The sequence below is a fragment of the Neophocaena asiaeorientalis genome, unplaced genomic scaffold (assembly GCF_003031525.2).
Source record: "Neophocaena asiaeorientalis asiaeorientalis breed wild unplaced genomic scaffold, Neophocaena_asiaeorientalis_V1.1 scaffold64, whole genome shotgun sequence".
NCBI classification, from domain to species: domain Eukaryota; kingdom Metazoa; phylum Chordata; class Mammalia; order Artiodactyla; family Phocoenidae; genus Neophocaena; species Neophocaena asiaeorientalis.
The window spans coordinates 2,507,640-2,522,853 of NW_020185334.1; the positions used below are offsets into that span (position 1 = coordinate 2,507,640).

Here is a 15,214-nt window from a genome sequence, read left to right on the forward strand (position 1 = left end):
ACCATACACCTGCCAGAGTAACTATCAAAAAAGATCAGAGGACTTCCCTGGTGGCGCAGTGGTTAAGAATCCTCCTGCCAATGCAGGGGACACGGGTTCAAGCCCTGGTCTGGGAAGATCCCACATACCGCGGAGCAACTAACCCTGTGTGTCACAACTACTGAGCCCGTGCCTGCGCGTGCCCTAGAGCCCATGCTCCACAACAAGAGAAGCCACCGCAATGAGAAGCCTGCACACCACAACAAAGAGTACCCCCCGCTCACCACTAGAGAAAGCCCATGCACAGCAACAAAGACCAATGCAGCCAAAAATAAAATAAATAAATAAATGTATAAAGAAAAAAAGGTCACAAATAACACATGATGAGTATGTGGAGAAAAGGGGACCCTTGTACACTGCTGGTGGGAGTGTAAATTGGTGTAGCCACGGTGGACAACAGAAGTTTCTCAAAAAACTAAACATAGAATTACCATATGATCCAGCAGTTCCATTCCTGGGTATATACTGAAGAAAATGAAAACAATAATTCAAAAAAATATATGCAATGTTCATAGCATTATTTACAATAGCCAAGATATGGAAGCAACCTAACTGTCCATCCACAGATAAATGGATAAAGAAGATGTGATACCGCAAACACACACACACACACACACACACACACACTGAAATACTACTCAACCATCAAAAAGAATGAAATTTTTCTATTTGTAACAGCATGAATGGACTTGGAGGGTATTATGCTTAGTGAAATAAGTCAGAAAGAGAAAGACAAATACTGTATGATATCACTTACATGTGGAATCTGAAAAATAAACTGGTGAATATAACAACAACAAAAAAAAACAGACTCACAGATATGGAGAACAAACTAGTGGTTACCAGTGGGAGTGGGGATGGGGGAGGGTAAGATGGGGTAAGGGATTAAGATGTACAAAATACTGTGTGTAAAATGAAACGTACAGCATAGGGAATACAGCCCATATTTTATAATAACTATAAATGGAGTATAACCTTTAAAAATTGTGAATCACTATGTGGTACACCTGAAACTTATATAATACTATAAATCAACTATACCTCAAAAAAAAAAAAATACTAGCATTGTCCTCCTGAAGCAAAAGGCCTTGCTCATGAACACTGGTGCCTTGGATTATATTGTAAATACTATATGGTATTTAGCACAAATGGAATCTAGAATTTCATGAGCAATAACTTTACCCAGAAAATTTTTTTTTCATGTTTTAAACACTTTTGTATACTTATGATTGATTAGTGAACTTAAAGATTTGCAAATCCAGAGTATTTTCACTTCCTTCACAGACAACTTGCCATCCAGTCTCATAGAGTTGAGGGGTATTTGTTGTTTTGATTTTGTCTTGTTTCGTGTGAGCAGGCCGAGGGTTGCTGAGAATGATTTTCTTGATTTGAGAATATTATAGATGGTGACTATAGCGTGTAGTAAATCTGATAAGATGGATCAGAAGAATGAGAACTGACCATGGAGAAAAAATAATTTGTTGATTTTTCATACCAAGTTTACATCTCAGAAGACGTTCTGTAAAGATACTTGATCCTTTTAAACTGTAGAGAGGTGTGCTTGCAGATTTTGTTTTAGGGGTACCATGTCACATTTCATTGTCTAAAATCCACATGGTCCCAGCATTTGTAGGTGTCAAGAATGTAACTAACTCCATCTGTAGGCTTTCCTGAGAGAAATTTATCAGGACACCCTGACTCTAAGCAAAATCACAATTAATTTTATTAAAGTATGTTCATATGAAAATTCCAGTGAGAGTAGGAGGCAAGAATACTAAACAAGTCTATTTTTAAGGTCACATGAAAAAATCACATGAAAGTAACAAAGAATATTGTGCAAATAATGAACAATGAGAGGAAAATAATGAATAAGCAGAGTCCCAGTCAGGTAGAATATACTATAAAACTATAATAAAGCCAGTTGGTATCTGTATGGGAATAGTTTCATCGGTGGAACAAAGGACAATCTAGGTGTAGATGCACATATATGTGAGAATGTAATATGTGATTAAAAATTCATTTCAAGTCAGTGGGTAAGAGATGAATTTTACAACAAATTTATATTGATCAATAAGGCAGGATCTCCACTGCAGTCCTTACACCAAAATTAATTCCAGATAGACTGAAGTTTTAAATATAAAAGCTGAAATTTTAGAGCACTAACAGAAAACATGGACAACTTATTTTCATAATTTTGGGTTACATAAGGCCTTTCTGAAAAACTCCCAACACAGAAGCCATAACGGAAAATGACTGATAAATTTGACCACATAAGCATTAAAAACTTCTCTATTACCAAAAAAAAAAGTCATAGACAAAATCAAAAGATATATGATAAACCGAGGAAAAATATTTACAATACATATGACCAAGGAATTTAACAAATTAGTAAGAAAAAATCCAAAAACCCAGTAGAGAAATGGGTAAAGGAAATTTTGGGTTTGGGATTCTGTTTTGTACGACAGAAACCCAGCTGTAGGGTCTTAAAAGGGGGCTTTCCTTTTCTCACCTAAGAAGTCTGACAGCCCAGAGGTGGCACAGTGGCCGCACAGTGCACCGGGGGTCTAGACTCTCTTCCTGTTTGGCTGTCTTTATGGGTGGCTTCATTCTTTGTTCCACCTCTAGGCACCACATCCGAGGCAAATGGCAGCAGCCAGTAAGATACATGCTAATCAGGTCTGCCCTTTAACAAGCTCTGCTAGCAACTCTGCCCCTTAGCCTGCCAACTGCAAAGGAGTTTGGGAAGCTGGGCAAACTTCTGTCCCAAACAAAATTAATGTTTGTCTGAAAGGAAGAAAGGGAGAATGGCTAATGGGTAGGCAACCAGTTGTGTGTGTCACAGATGTGAAAGCAACTCACAGATAAGGAGATACAAATGGCTCATAGGCATTGAACATTTTTCATAATTAAATAAATGCAAAACAAGCAACAATCAGATATCATTTTTCATATATAAGATTAGTAGTAATCAAAGAGTTTGCTGATGCCTAGTTTTGGTAAGGTTATGGGGAAACGGGCACTCTCAATCACTTTCCTATGCGTATAAATCTTCTTAGAAGGCCGTTTGGGAATCTGTAGCAAATAATTTCAGTGAATATGCTGATTGATTCATCAGCTCTACATTGAGAAGTGTATCCTGTATATTCATACATGTATGAAAGGTACATGTCCAGACGTCTACTGCAGCATTATTTGTAATGGCAACAAACAAAACTAGAAATGACCTAAATGCCCACCCCTAGGGAACTAATTAAAGAAGTGATAGCATATATGTCCAAGAGTATATTCATTGTTAAAAAGGGTGAGCTAAATTTGTGTGTGCTGATATGGAAGGATCTCCAAGTTAAATGATTGAATTTTAAAAGCCAGAAACAGAATAGTTTATGTAACATGGTCCAATTGAGTGAAAAATTAAAAAAGGATGTGTGTGTCACTATGGATAATTTCAGAAAGGCTATACAGGGGGCTCTTGGTGGTACTCACCTCTATGGAATGGCACTGCAGTAAGGCATACTTTCATTTACAGTCAGTGTCTGCCGAGGGGTTTGGTTCCAGGACCCCCTGGTGATATTAATCCTCAAGTCCCTTGTATAAAATGGTGTAGTATTTGCATATAAACTTATACATATCCTCCTGTCTGCTTTAAATCATCTCTAGATTACTTATAGTATGTGATATAGTGTAAAAACTATGTAAATAGGTGCTGGAGTGCAGCAATTTCAAGTTTTGGGATTTTTTTTTTCAAATATTTTTGATCCACGGTTGAATCTGTGGATGTGAAACTTGTAGATACAGAGAGCTAACTGTATATTATTTTGTTTGCTTGTTTGTTTGAGTATTTAGAATCTGTATGTATAGTACATTTTTTTAAAGTACAGTAATAAATTGAAAATGTGCCTTTTGTCAGGGGAGAGTCAAGAGAGTTAATTACCAGTAGGGACACCAGCCATTAACAGGCAGCTGAACACTAGCCCTTCCTTCTCTTGACTTGAAATGAGGAACACCCTGGTGGTCTGGCATGATTATATACGGGGTTAGGTTTCTTGACTACATTGGAAACATCATTGCCTCAAGGCCCCAATACCTGTATTGCTGTTCTCTCACTTGCTTAGGTTTTTTTTTTTTTTTTCCTTCAGATGTCTCGCTGGTCACTTATTTATCATTATCCCAGGACAGAGAAGCTATCCCTGACCATCCTGATTAAAATGCTGTCTCCCTGTGTACCCACCATATTACTGTTATCTCCCCTATGCTACTTGATTTTCCTTTCTACCACTGGTAGTATTTGTTTATTGTCTTCATATCATAGATGACTTGGTGTCTTCTTCCGGGTGCGCTACCCACACAAAATACCACATACTGGGTGGTTTATAAACAAAAGAAATTTATTTCTCCCAGTTCTGGAGGCTGGGACTTCAAGATCCAGTGGCCCGTATTGTCAGGTGAGGGCCTTCTTCCAGTAGCGGACTTCTCATTGTATCCTCACATGGCCAGAAGGGAGAGGGAACTTTCTTGGGCCTATTTTATAAGGACACTGATCATGTTCATGAGAACTCTGTTCTTATGACCTACTCACCTCCTAAAGGCCACACTTCCTAATACTGTCACATTAGGCATTAGATTTTCAACATATGATTTTGAGAGGACACAAACATTCAGACCATGTTGGATACAGATTTTGCCTTAATCATCATGTACCCAAGGCCCCATAAACAGTGCTTGGCACAAGGTTGATTCTTAAATATTTTAAAGTGAATATTTACAAAATATGAAGCATTTGTTGAATGGATGTTGTACTTCTCAAATTCATGACTTCTAGTCTAGCATTAATAAGAAAGTGTGAACTGCGCCACCCACTGTACCCTCACGGAAGACACTTTACCTGGTCTGGACCCCTGTCTTCTGCCACTGTCACCATTTCTGCCTTGTGACACTCCTGGAGATGGAAGTTCTGGCAGCTGTAACTGGTGGGGATGGTGTTGTCTACAACCCCCAGCAGCTTGGAGGGACCCCGCAGCTTGTCTTACTTGTTAACGTTAACATGTAAAGTTCTAGGACCAGGGCTGGTAAACCAGCCCTTTGGCTTCCCCTCCCGTGAGTCTTCAGTTCTCTGTAGGCTGCTCTAACCTGCTTCTCTGTCAGGGAATCACATTCTCATCCTGTCATCGTTGCTTAAGGGTGAGTTTGTGGAATCTTTTATCCCTCCACATACAGGTAAAATGTTGGACTGGAATATTCAGAAAAAGAAGATAACCCCCGATCCTGCTTGAATTGCTTCGTGATTTTTGAAGTGTGTTATCTTTTCTCCTCAGCTGAATTGTTCCCTTGAAGACAGAAACCTTGTGTCAAATTAAAAGAAAAAAATCCCCTGTCATTTCTAAAACAGTATGAGGTGTGTACATTCTATGTTTGGTTAAACCAACAAGCAGAGGCTTTAATGGAATCCTTAATTTGGTTTCTTGCTCCAAATCTTTGTGGCAGAATCAATAAATTTATTCAAAGACTGAATGTCTCTCTGATATGTTTAGGTTCTGATTATAATTTAGAATTTTCTGTTTTGAAGTAAATTGACTTTTCTTGTATTTCAGATTTTGTTAGGTAAGGGATTTCAAGAGTCATTGGCCACACTTAGCTTTCTTCAGCTTAACTCGACTAAACCCAACTCAACTCTCCTCTCTAAGGAATTCAATTGGAGTCTTTAAAACTATGCTTATCACCAGAAAACCGCACATAATGATGACACTCTAGAGCTGTGGTAGAGGTGGGTTTTTGAGGGCAGGTGTGTCCTCAGGGTTTGTAGTGAGAGGATCTGGATCAGTCATCTGGTGCCTCACTCCCCTCTTCCCCTTTGTGTTTTCGTAGGTCATTTACCTTCCTTTGCCTCAGCTTCTTCCTTTCATTCCTTCGGTTTCTCATCTGCCAAATGAATGTAGTAATAACTGTCCCATTGGGATTTTTGTGGGAGCAGGAAAGGAGAGAATGCAGTTAAGTTAATGTACATCTTATAGGATGATGGCGACAGTCTTGTAGACGTCTCCTCAGAGGTAGGATATAGTGGCACTTCATTAATGGCACTGTCATCTCTGAACTTAGGGACTAGCTCCTCTCGTTATGTTATGTGGTCTTCATGTCATTCTGCTATACTTCACATCCATGAAAGATATGGTAACTGAAGTGCATCTTTAGAGGAAAGGGCCTTGATCTTTCAGGAAGTATAAAGTATTATCCTGCTTTTGTGTCTAAGGAATATTTATAATCTCTCTTGTTTTTTTGAAGTTAGAGGTATGGGTTTTCAGTAGGGAACATTCATTATTCCCTAGTCCATTTTCTTTCTCACTTGACCTCCAAACAAACCATGTCTCTCTCTCTCTCTCTCTCTCTCTCTCTCTCTCTCTCTGTCATTGTACCTCTTTTTCTCAATATATGTATAATTCCTTGAAGAGAAAATGCCGTTCAAGTGGTTTGTCATCTAGATTTTAAAAAGAAGAAAGCAATACACAGAACTGTATTTAAAAGACAGAGATTCAGGCTTCCCTGGTGGCGCAGTGGTTGAGAGTCTGCCTGCCAATGCAGGGGACACAGGTTCGTGCCCCGGTCCAGGAAGATCCCACATGCCGCGGAGCGGCTGGGCCCGTGAGCCATGGCCACTGAGCCTGCGCATCCGGAGCCTGTGCTTCGCAACGGGAGAGGCCACAACAGTGAGAGGCCCGCGTACCACCAAAAAAACCCCAAAAAACAAAGCAAACAAACAAAGAACAAAATAAAAGACAGAGATTCTTTGTTAAATGTGATGGGAAGGTAGAAAAATAGCAGCTGCCTTCTGGCTACAGAATTACTCTCTTGATAGGTTCTCAAATGTTGAAGAGGAAGTGTTGTATCACGTTTTGCAAAAGCTCTAATGTTTTGGCTTGCTGGCATCCAGTAATGGCTGGTTGCTGCTGGTGGGGAGACACGAATCTTTAAAATTGAAAAAACTCCTGCCCGTTAGAACTGTTAGAGACATTAGAGGTTACTAGTCCAGTCTCTCAGTTTTTCAGATGAGGGAAGAAAGCACGGTTCAGAGAGATAAAGTGGCTTGTCCAAGTTCGAGTAGATAGCACCAATATCCTGGTTGTGTAGCCTGTCTTCTATCCATTTGTGTTTTGTGGACATCTGTGGATTTGTCTGTCCATGCATGACCCCGCTTCACTGGACTCTTGGATAAAGTTGATTGCTCTAGGCTTAACCCCTAGGCAAAGCCAGGCCAGTCAGATTTCCCTATCTTTCGAAGTCTGATGGCCTCTGAGAATGTGAAACCTGATAAAGAGAAGAAGTCACTCTGGTGGCGAAAGTTGTATCAGGTATACAGCTCTGAACCTATCTATAGATGGCCATTACCATCCATAGAGAAGAAGCTGTTTCCAGCTGTTCCTGAAACCCATCACATCCCCACCCTTCCAGAAGTTTGTTTTTTTTTTCTTCTTGGATTTTATGAGCCAGTGAATCCTCCTTTTTACTTAAAATCATTCTAATTGAGATTCTGGCACTAGCAATCAAAAGAATATGGGTTAATATTCCCGCTAACTTCTCTACTTTAATACTTACAGGGATCTTCTTTTCCAATTTCTTCAAATTCTTCATTCTTAAAGATATGGCACAAATACAGTAAGCAGGTGTCTCATTTGTTTACAGTCTGGATTTACAATCTTAATATCCAGATACACACATTTGATCACAGTGAATATGTTTCTTAGCATCTGTAATTATAATTTCATTCCATGGTAGTTATAGATTTGGGCATTTAAAGAATCAATTTGAGATATTTTAGTAGGGTGAATGAAGCTTAATTTTTATTATTTCTTTGTTTCTATTAGTCTTCTTTACTTTATGCACCTACTTGCACATGGAACTTTGGATTGTCTTAGTTAATTTTTGCCCCCCCTCCCCCAATTCCCTATTTGATTATAGAAAGCACTTATCACAGAGCCCAACATGTCACTCTATGTTAATTTTTCCTACTGGGAAGAACAAGAAAGTGTCTCCTTTTATACAGACACTGTTTAACACTTTAACTTGGGAAATTGATACTCTATCACCACGACCATCCAATCACCGAATGTCAGTTGAGCACTAGTTCCAGCCGATGTAGAAGGTTAACCAGGTAAGTACAGTAATAGATCTTGTTCAACATGATAATCTTTGAGAACCAGCAAAATGCTGAAGTGTGCTCCTACCCTTAACATTACTACCACCAAATGTTTAAATAGCACCTCAGGGGTTACAGAGTTAATATATAAATCCAACCCTCACAACAACCAAGAAAGATATCTTTTAATATCCATGATTTATAATTGGATATTAAAGAAGAAACTGAAGCATAGAATTTTTTTTAACATGTCTTGCTTAAGACCACACAGTTACTACCTTGAGAGTCAAAACAGGGTTTTCGGTCTGAGTCAGTGTCGTTTTGTTTTGTTTTGTTTTTTTAAACACCACAGTGATAATATGAAATCTGACTACTTTCCATGAAAATTTTGGAATCTTCAAATATAGTACTTTAATCATTGTATCATTGACTCTTTGAATGAATGCATATCAAGGGTGAGGAGCCCTGATTTAAGCTTCCACGGTGCCCAGGGGCCCCACCCCCTTTCAGAGCACGCATGTACCGTCTTTCCATCCTTGATACTGCACTGCAGTGGTGTAGGCAGGAGTGTGTGTGTGTGTGTGTAGGTTGGGGATAGGGGAGGGTGGTGAATAAGTAGAAGTACTCTGTTAGTCTCTAAGAGGGCCTCAAAGGTGAATCAGATACTCTGACCCCAAAGAGCTTGGGTCTGTATACAAGGTACTGGAGCTGAAGAATAGATTTCAGTTCATGGAGGGGAGGAGGAGGGAGCTGGGAAGGACAGTTCACAACAATGGGCCCAGGGGAAAGTCTTGGGGAAATGGAATATAGGAAGTCCAATTTGGCTGGAGCACATGCTGTGTAAAAATAATAGGGAGATAGGTTGGGAAGAGAGAGGAGGTCTGGGCCCGGCTAAGGAGTTTAGACGTTATTCTGTGAGCAGTTGGGAGTCATTGAAAATATCTGAATGGTTTAACGGTATGATCATAGGTGGGGTGCATATTTCTTATTAGAGTAAACTTTGATGTCAGTTTCCCATGCCCATATCCATCCTATGAACAACCATATTGGTTCTGCTTGCAGAACATATCCCAGACCCACCCTCTGCTGACCGTCTCCACGGCCACCAGGCTCACCCAAGCCACTGGAGTCTCACAGCCAAGCTCTTTTAGTGGCTTCCTGCTTCCACACTTGCCCTGCCCATCTGTTCTGCACAGCAGAGTAACCTCCTACAAACACAAATAAAAACCATCACTGACCTGGTTAAAGCCCTCTGTCATCTTCTCATCACACTTGGAGAAAAATCCATACTCCTTGCTGGGCCTTTTCTAACCTTATGTGACGTGGCCCTGCTTCCCTCTGAACTCAGATTCTACCCTCCCTCCCCCTCCTTCACTTGGCTTTGCCACTCTAGCCTCCTTTTATTTCCTGAACTTCCAGACTCCTTCCCACCTCTCGGTATCTGCATTTGCTGGTTCATCCACCTGGAATGTTCCTTCCCTGGATCTTCACATGGTTAGCGTCTTATCAAAGATGCCTTCCCCGATCCTTGATATAAAGTATTAGCCCCAGTCACGCCCTACAACACTCGACTGGATTCATTTTCTTCACCGCACTTCCTACTAACTGGGTGGATTTCCTTGTTGATTTGTGACTTTATTACTTGTCTCCCAACCTGCTCAACTCGATGTGAGCAGGTACCTCATTTGTTCACTGCCGTGTCCCCAGTGCCCAACGAGCCCTGGCACATTGTATACATTCATTGGATTAATTTCTCTAAGAGGTGAGTGACTGGATCAGGAAGGAGAGTGCATGGGGGTCCTGTCGGTGGGAATGATGGGGCGGAGGCAGGTACAGGTGCACCCACAGAGAACTGACAGGACTTGATGTGGTTTGAAGAGTTGAGTCATTGGAGAGGGAAGAGGTAGAAGGTTCTGAGCTTGGGTGAGCTGTGAGGACCCCAGGAGAAGTGACCAGATTTGGTGAGAAAGGAGCAATTGTAGAGGTGCCAAGACTGAGTGCAGGTGGGGTGGAGCTCTCCAGCAGGCGGTTGGGACGTAAGCTTATCCAGAGTCTCCTGTTCCTGAGAGGCTTTGCTGCAAAGCAGGCAGAACCATGGGCTTCAAGACACGTGGGGGGAAGCCTTCCTCCTCAACTGTGGCGTGGCTGCGACTTGTCATTGAACCCCTCTGAACCTCAGGTTCCTCATCTGTAAAGTGATCATTAAATGCCTTCTCATGGTGGTTCTGAAAATTAAACTACAGAACATGAAAACATGGAACTAGGGCCTGACACAGGGTAGTTTCTCAGTGACTGTTAATTCCCTGTCTCCTTTCCCTCTTGTCTAAGAGGCTGAGGAGTAAATACTTTACCCTAGTTCCACAGCATAAATCTGTGTTGCTTTTCTTTACAAAGCAATGTGTGTGTGTGGTTTAAAAAGACAAGCAGTACCCCCAGGCTTACACTGAAAATGAGTAGTTCCCTGTCCCAACCCTCCACAACCCCCTCGTTTTCCTCTCCCTGGAGGCTACTACTTTTAACTCTCTTAGCTATTTTTTCTCAAACTTACATCTATAATTCAATATAACATGCTTATACTACTATTTCTTGATTTTTCAATTTTAAATATTATTTGGATATCAGATTTAGATGTTATCATCTTCACTCCAGGGAAGGCAAGGACTTAATAGTTCCTTTATACTTCCAACTTCAAACCTACACTCACCCACACAGGCCTTTTCTCCTCTTAATGTATTATATCCCTATTTTTCAGTTCATCAGTATCGCGAGTTTATATTTTTTACTCTAGCTGTTGACATCTGAGCTACGTAGTGGGCTGTGATTCTATTTCATTTCCTGTAGAAATTTTTATTTCTTCTGCAGTTAATATTTGCCTCACTTTTTTTTATACCAATCACTCTTTCATTCTTAGTCTTCCCACAAAATCTGAAACATTTCTTCTCAATAATTTCAAATGCAACATGTATCTTGTATGTTTAATTTTTTTCCCCTCCTTGGAAATACCTTTCCAGCTTCCTCCGGCTTTCTGCTGTTTTGGTCTGGGCTTTCCAAGCCTATGTGTAGCCGTGTGTCACCCAGGAACACTTTTGTCTTGTTTTGGATCCCCTGTTTGCAGCTCTTCTTTTCTTTCTCATTATTTTTGTTGCTCCTTCATTTTGCTGAGGCACATTCATCCTACAGCTTTCTGAGAAAGATGCACAGGAGGTGAATTCTTTGAGACTTTGTTGAGCTTTATTCTCCTTTCACGCTTGATGGACATTTTGGCCAAGGGTAGAATTCTAGGTTGGAAATAATTTTCTCTCAGCATTTTGAAGATAATACCTCCTAATCTTCTAGTTCCCGGTGTTGCTGTTGAGAAATCCGATGCCATTATGATCCCCTTGCCTTCCCTGTGATCTTTTTTCCCCATTTGGAAATTTTTAGACCTTTCTCTCTTTCCGCAGTATTTGATATTTCATAGTGATATGTCTTCATGGCACTCTTTTTTTTTTTTTCCCCATGTGTTGTGCTGGGAGGTTCATGAGCCTTTTCAGTCTGAACACTCATCCTTCAATTCTTGGAATTGCTTTTTAATTATTTTTTGAAATTTCTTCGCTTTCATTTCTTTTATTTTCTCTCTTGGAAATTCCTCTTATTCAGATATTGGATCTTCTGGCCTGTTCTTCTGATTTAAAAAAATTTTTTTTCTCTCATTTCTCATTCTGTCTTTTTTGTGTTTCTCTTCTTTTTTCTTTTTCTTTTTCTTTTTTTTTGGCTGCGCCATGCAGCTTACAGGTTCTTAGTTCCCCGATCAGGGATCAAAACCGGCCCTCGCAGTGAAAGCGCTGAGTCCTAACCACTGGACCTCCAGGGAATCCACCTCCCCATTTTGTTTTTAATTGTTCTTCTGATCAAAGTGTTTGCCTAAGTTTTCCCTCTGTTATCTTTTTGCTTGTTTGCTTTCTGTGTTTCCTGGAGGCCTAATGGAAACAACTAGTGATCCTAGGTTGTCTAGGTACCGAGAAGCTGAACTGAAAACCTTCTGTGTATGAGTCACACTTGTCATCTGGAAGCCCTCCCCACAAGGCAAGGACACGCTATGTTTTTAGGTTCTCTCAAATAGGTCTTTACTCTTGAGCTGGTTGGAACTGAGACTGGAAATACTCTTGAGACTGGAAAGGAATTATCCAGTCTCTTGCTTGGAGGATAACAGCCTACCTTCTTGCATCCTGAGAGCCTGTGAGTGAAGGGAGCTGGTTATTTTACTGTTTAACATAAAGGCTCCCCTTTAGCCCCTGTTTTCAGCATGGAGCCTCCCGTCTGCCCTGGGCTGAGCCTGATGACCCCAAGTCTCAAGTCCCTCTGGTTCAGCATCTCTAGAGAGTAAATGTCCTGCTTTCTCTAGGGTTAGGGAGGAGCAACTTCCTCTCTAGGTAGGAATCTGGGGCTCGAGGTCGGGGGTCGGCAAACTTTTTCTATGAAGGGCCAGAGAGTAGATTTTAAACTTTGTGGGCTACACTGTGGTCTCTACCACATATTCTTCTCTTCCTCTTCCTTCTCTTTTTCTCTCTCTTAAAAAAAGAAAGTTTAACATGTAAAATAAACACTCTTCGCTTGCAGACAGCACAAAAACAGGCTGTAGAGCAGGCAGGTCATAGTTTACCGACCCCTGGTCTAGAGGCTCCTTTTGGACACTCTTGACCAACCATCTTTATTCCAGGCCCACCCTGCACCCCTGCCTTCAGAAGAACTTGATGCCTCCGATTTCTGGTCCTTTATTCGGTTTTATGACAAAACTGGATGGCTTCTTACAGGTGTCCCTCGACTCCAACCAGCCTCCCCACCCCCCCATGGAAGCTTAGGTTTCAGCTTTCCCAGGTCCACTAGGTGAGCAACTCCTTGTCCATCTTCTTTCTGTTTTCTAAAAGGTCAGTTTTTTTCTTGTCTCTCTCTCCGTCCTTATTAGGCCATGCCTTTTTTCCCTTCCCCTTCCCCCAGTTTACTGGGATTTGAGAAAGGAGTGGCGATAAATGCATGTGTTTAATCTACTGAGTTTAACCAGAAGCTCCCCCCAAATCCAATTTGGTTGGTTTTTATTTTTATTACTTTCTTTGATAGTGCTTGGGCTCATTTTGCATTTGTTCTCCACGTGCTCACTTGCTATGCCAGATGTTCGAAGAAGATGTCCCTGGGGAGGAAAAATGAGGGGTTTTAAAAAGCAGCGTTCCTGAAATGCTCACAATGGTTTAGTTTGTGTGAGATCTCTGCGAAGCATGGTTGTTTCTAACCACCAGACTCTCATAATAGAAATACAGTTTCACCCTTCTTTGTGTATCCATCAGGAGCATTTTTAAATGTCTGTAATAAAGTTTGTGGCTTATTGTTTAAAGTTGAATTTAAGGTAGTAAATCAAAGCTTTTGGTGGCATGCCTCTGACAGCAGGGAGAGCCTGGTAAGTGATCCCTAAGAGCTGATCAAAGGGAGCTGCTGAGCATTTTTTCCTGTATTTGTGTTTTGGGCCTTTAATCTGGCAGTGTTTCCAATTCCATTCTGAATACGGTCATGCACCCTCCACCCCCAGTCATGTCTTCTTGGAGGCGTCTGGCACTGCTTTTGCCTGTTCGGGCACAAGCCTGCCTTTGCTATCCCGCCTGCACAAGGTACGAACAATGGCGAGTGTCAGAAATGGGCATCTTTCAAGAGCTTATTCATACCACACGTTTGTTCCAGTAATCAAATGAAAATTGAAAGGGAAAAGAGTAAAATTACTGAAAATGACCACGAGTCGTTTCTGCCTAGGCTCACCTTTCCTGGCCAGCGAAGACGGCGTGCTCGGAGGAGTGATTGTCCTCCGATCCTGCAGATGCTCTGCAGAGCCTAACTCCTCCCCAAATAAGCAGACGCTTCTGGGTAAGTTAGACAAACACATTGCGTGGGTGTCTTTCTCTTTCATTTTTTCCAAGAGATGGAAAGATTTATATCCTTAAGTCAATCATTTTAACCTACGGTTGGGCCAGGATGCTCTGTTGATATGTAAACATCTCTATTCCACTGCCCTTTTTGCCTAGGTCAACATCTACAAGGTGAATATTCATTTTGGAGTATATGCTTATAGCATATTTTTCAAATGGACTTAGCACCTAGCACCTTTACTAAAGCCCAATATTAAGACTATCGGACCATGTATTTATCCCCTGCCTTATTTGACAGAGCGTTTGAGATAACCCATAACAATATACACAGTAACATAGAGAGAAGCTTCTTCCTGTTCCCCTCCCCAAAAGGAATCAGAACCATGTGAAGAGCTACTGGCCTAGAAGTCCACCCTGGCTCCATGGCTTATTAGCTGTGATGCCTTTGCACATCATTCTCAGTGTTCTATGCCACTTCCTCATCTGTACCCTTCTTATGGAAGGGTCCCATGAGTATTTTGCAGATTTGCAGATGTCCATCCAGACGTGTGATTTTGTGTCTAGCAAAGCATACCAGTGGGGATGGAGCCCAGCCCACCCTCCATTTGCCAAGGCACAAACTTGTGGGGCTGCCTCTGCCCACGGGGGTGCCTTTTTCTAATTCGTTCATCCAGAGGGGCGCACTTTAAAAAATCTGCATAAAGGTGCCACATAAACTAGCAGGGAGCCCTATATGTTATTTTTTTTTTTAGTCGACTTTTTAATTGAAGTGTACACTCAGAAAAAATTGTTAACTTCAACTGCGTGGCAAATATTACAAACAGAACCCACCCATGTGACCAGCATCTAGATAAAAAATAGAACTTTACTGCAACTCTAAAAGCTCCCACATAACCCCTCCCAGTCTCTACCCCTTTCAAAGTTAACTACCATGCTGACTTCTGACACCATGATTAGTTCTATTTGATTTTATATTTTGTATAAATGGAATCATAGAATATGTATTTTTGGTGTCTAATGTCTTCAAGGAAATGTTAAACCTGTTAGATTCATCTACGTTACTGGTGACAGTAGTTTGTTCACTTTCATTGCTGTGTAGTATTGCATTACGTATGGTTATAGCACTCTGTAGTTATCCATTCTTCTCTACACATTTTTT

The 15,214-nt window shown here is 41.0% G+C and overlaps 1 protein-coding gene across 2 annotated transcripts in view; it reads left to right on the forward strand.

Annotated features, from left to right (window-relative positions):
- Positions 1–15,214, forward strand: part of TASP1 (taspase 1) — a 235,488-nt gene that overhangs the window by 173,210 nt on the left and 47,064 nt on the right. For both annotated transcript variants that reach the window (XM_024735456.1, XM_024735457.1), the window contains one exon: positions 13,943–14,053. In XM_024735456.1, coding sequence (XP_024591224.1) covers positions 13,943–14,053 — 111 coding nt within the window. The remainder of the gene's footprint in view (positions 1–13,942; positions 14,054–15,214) is intronic.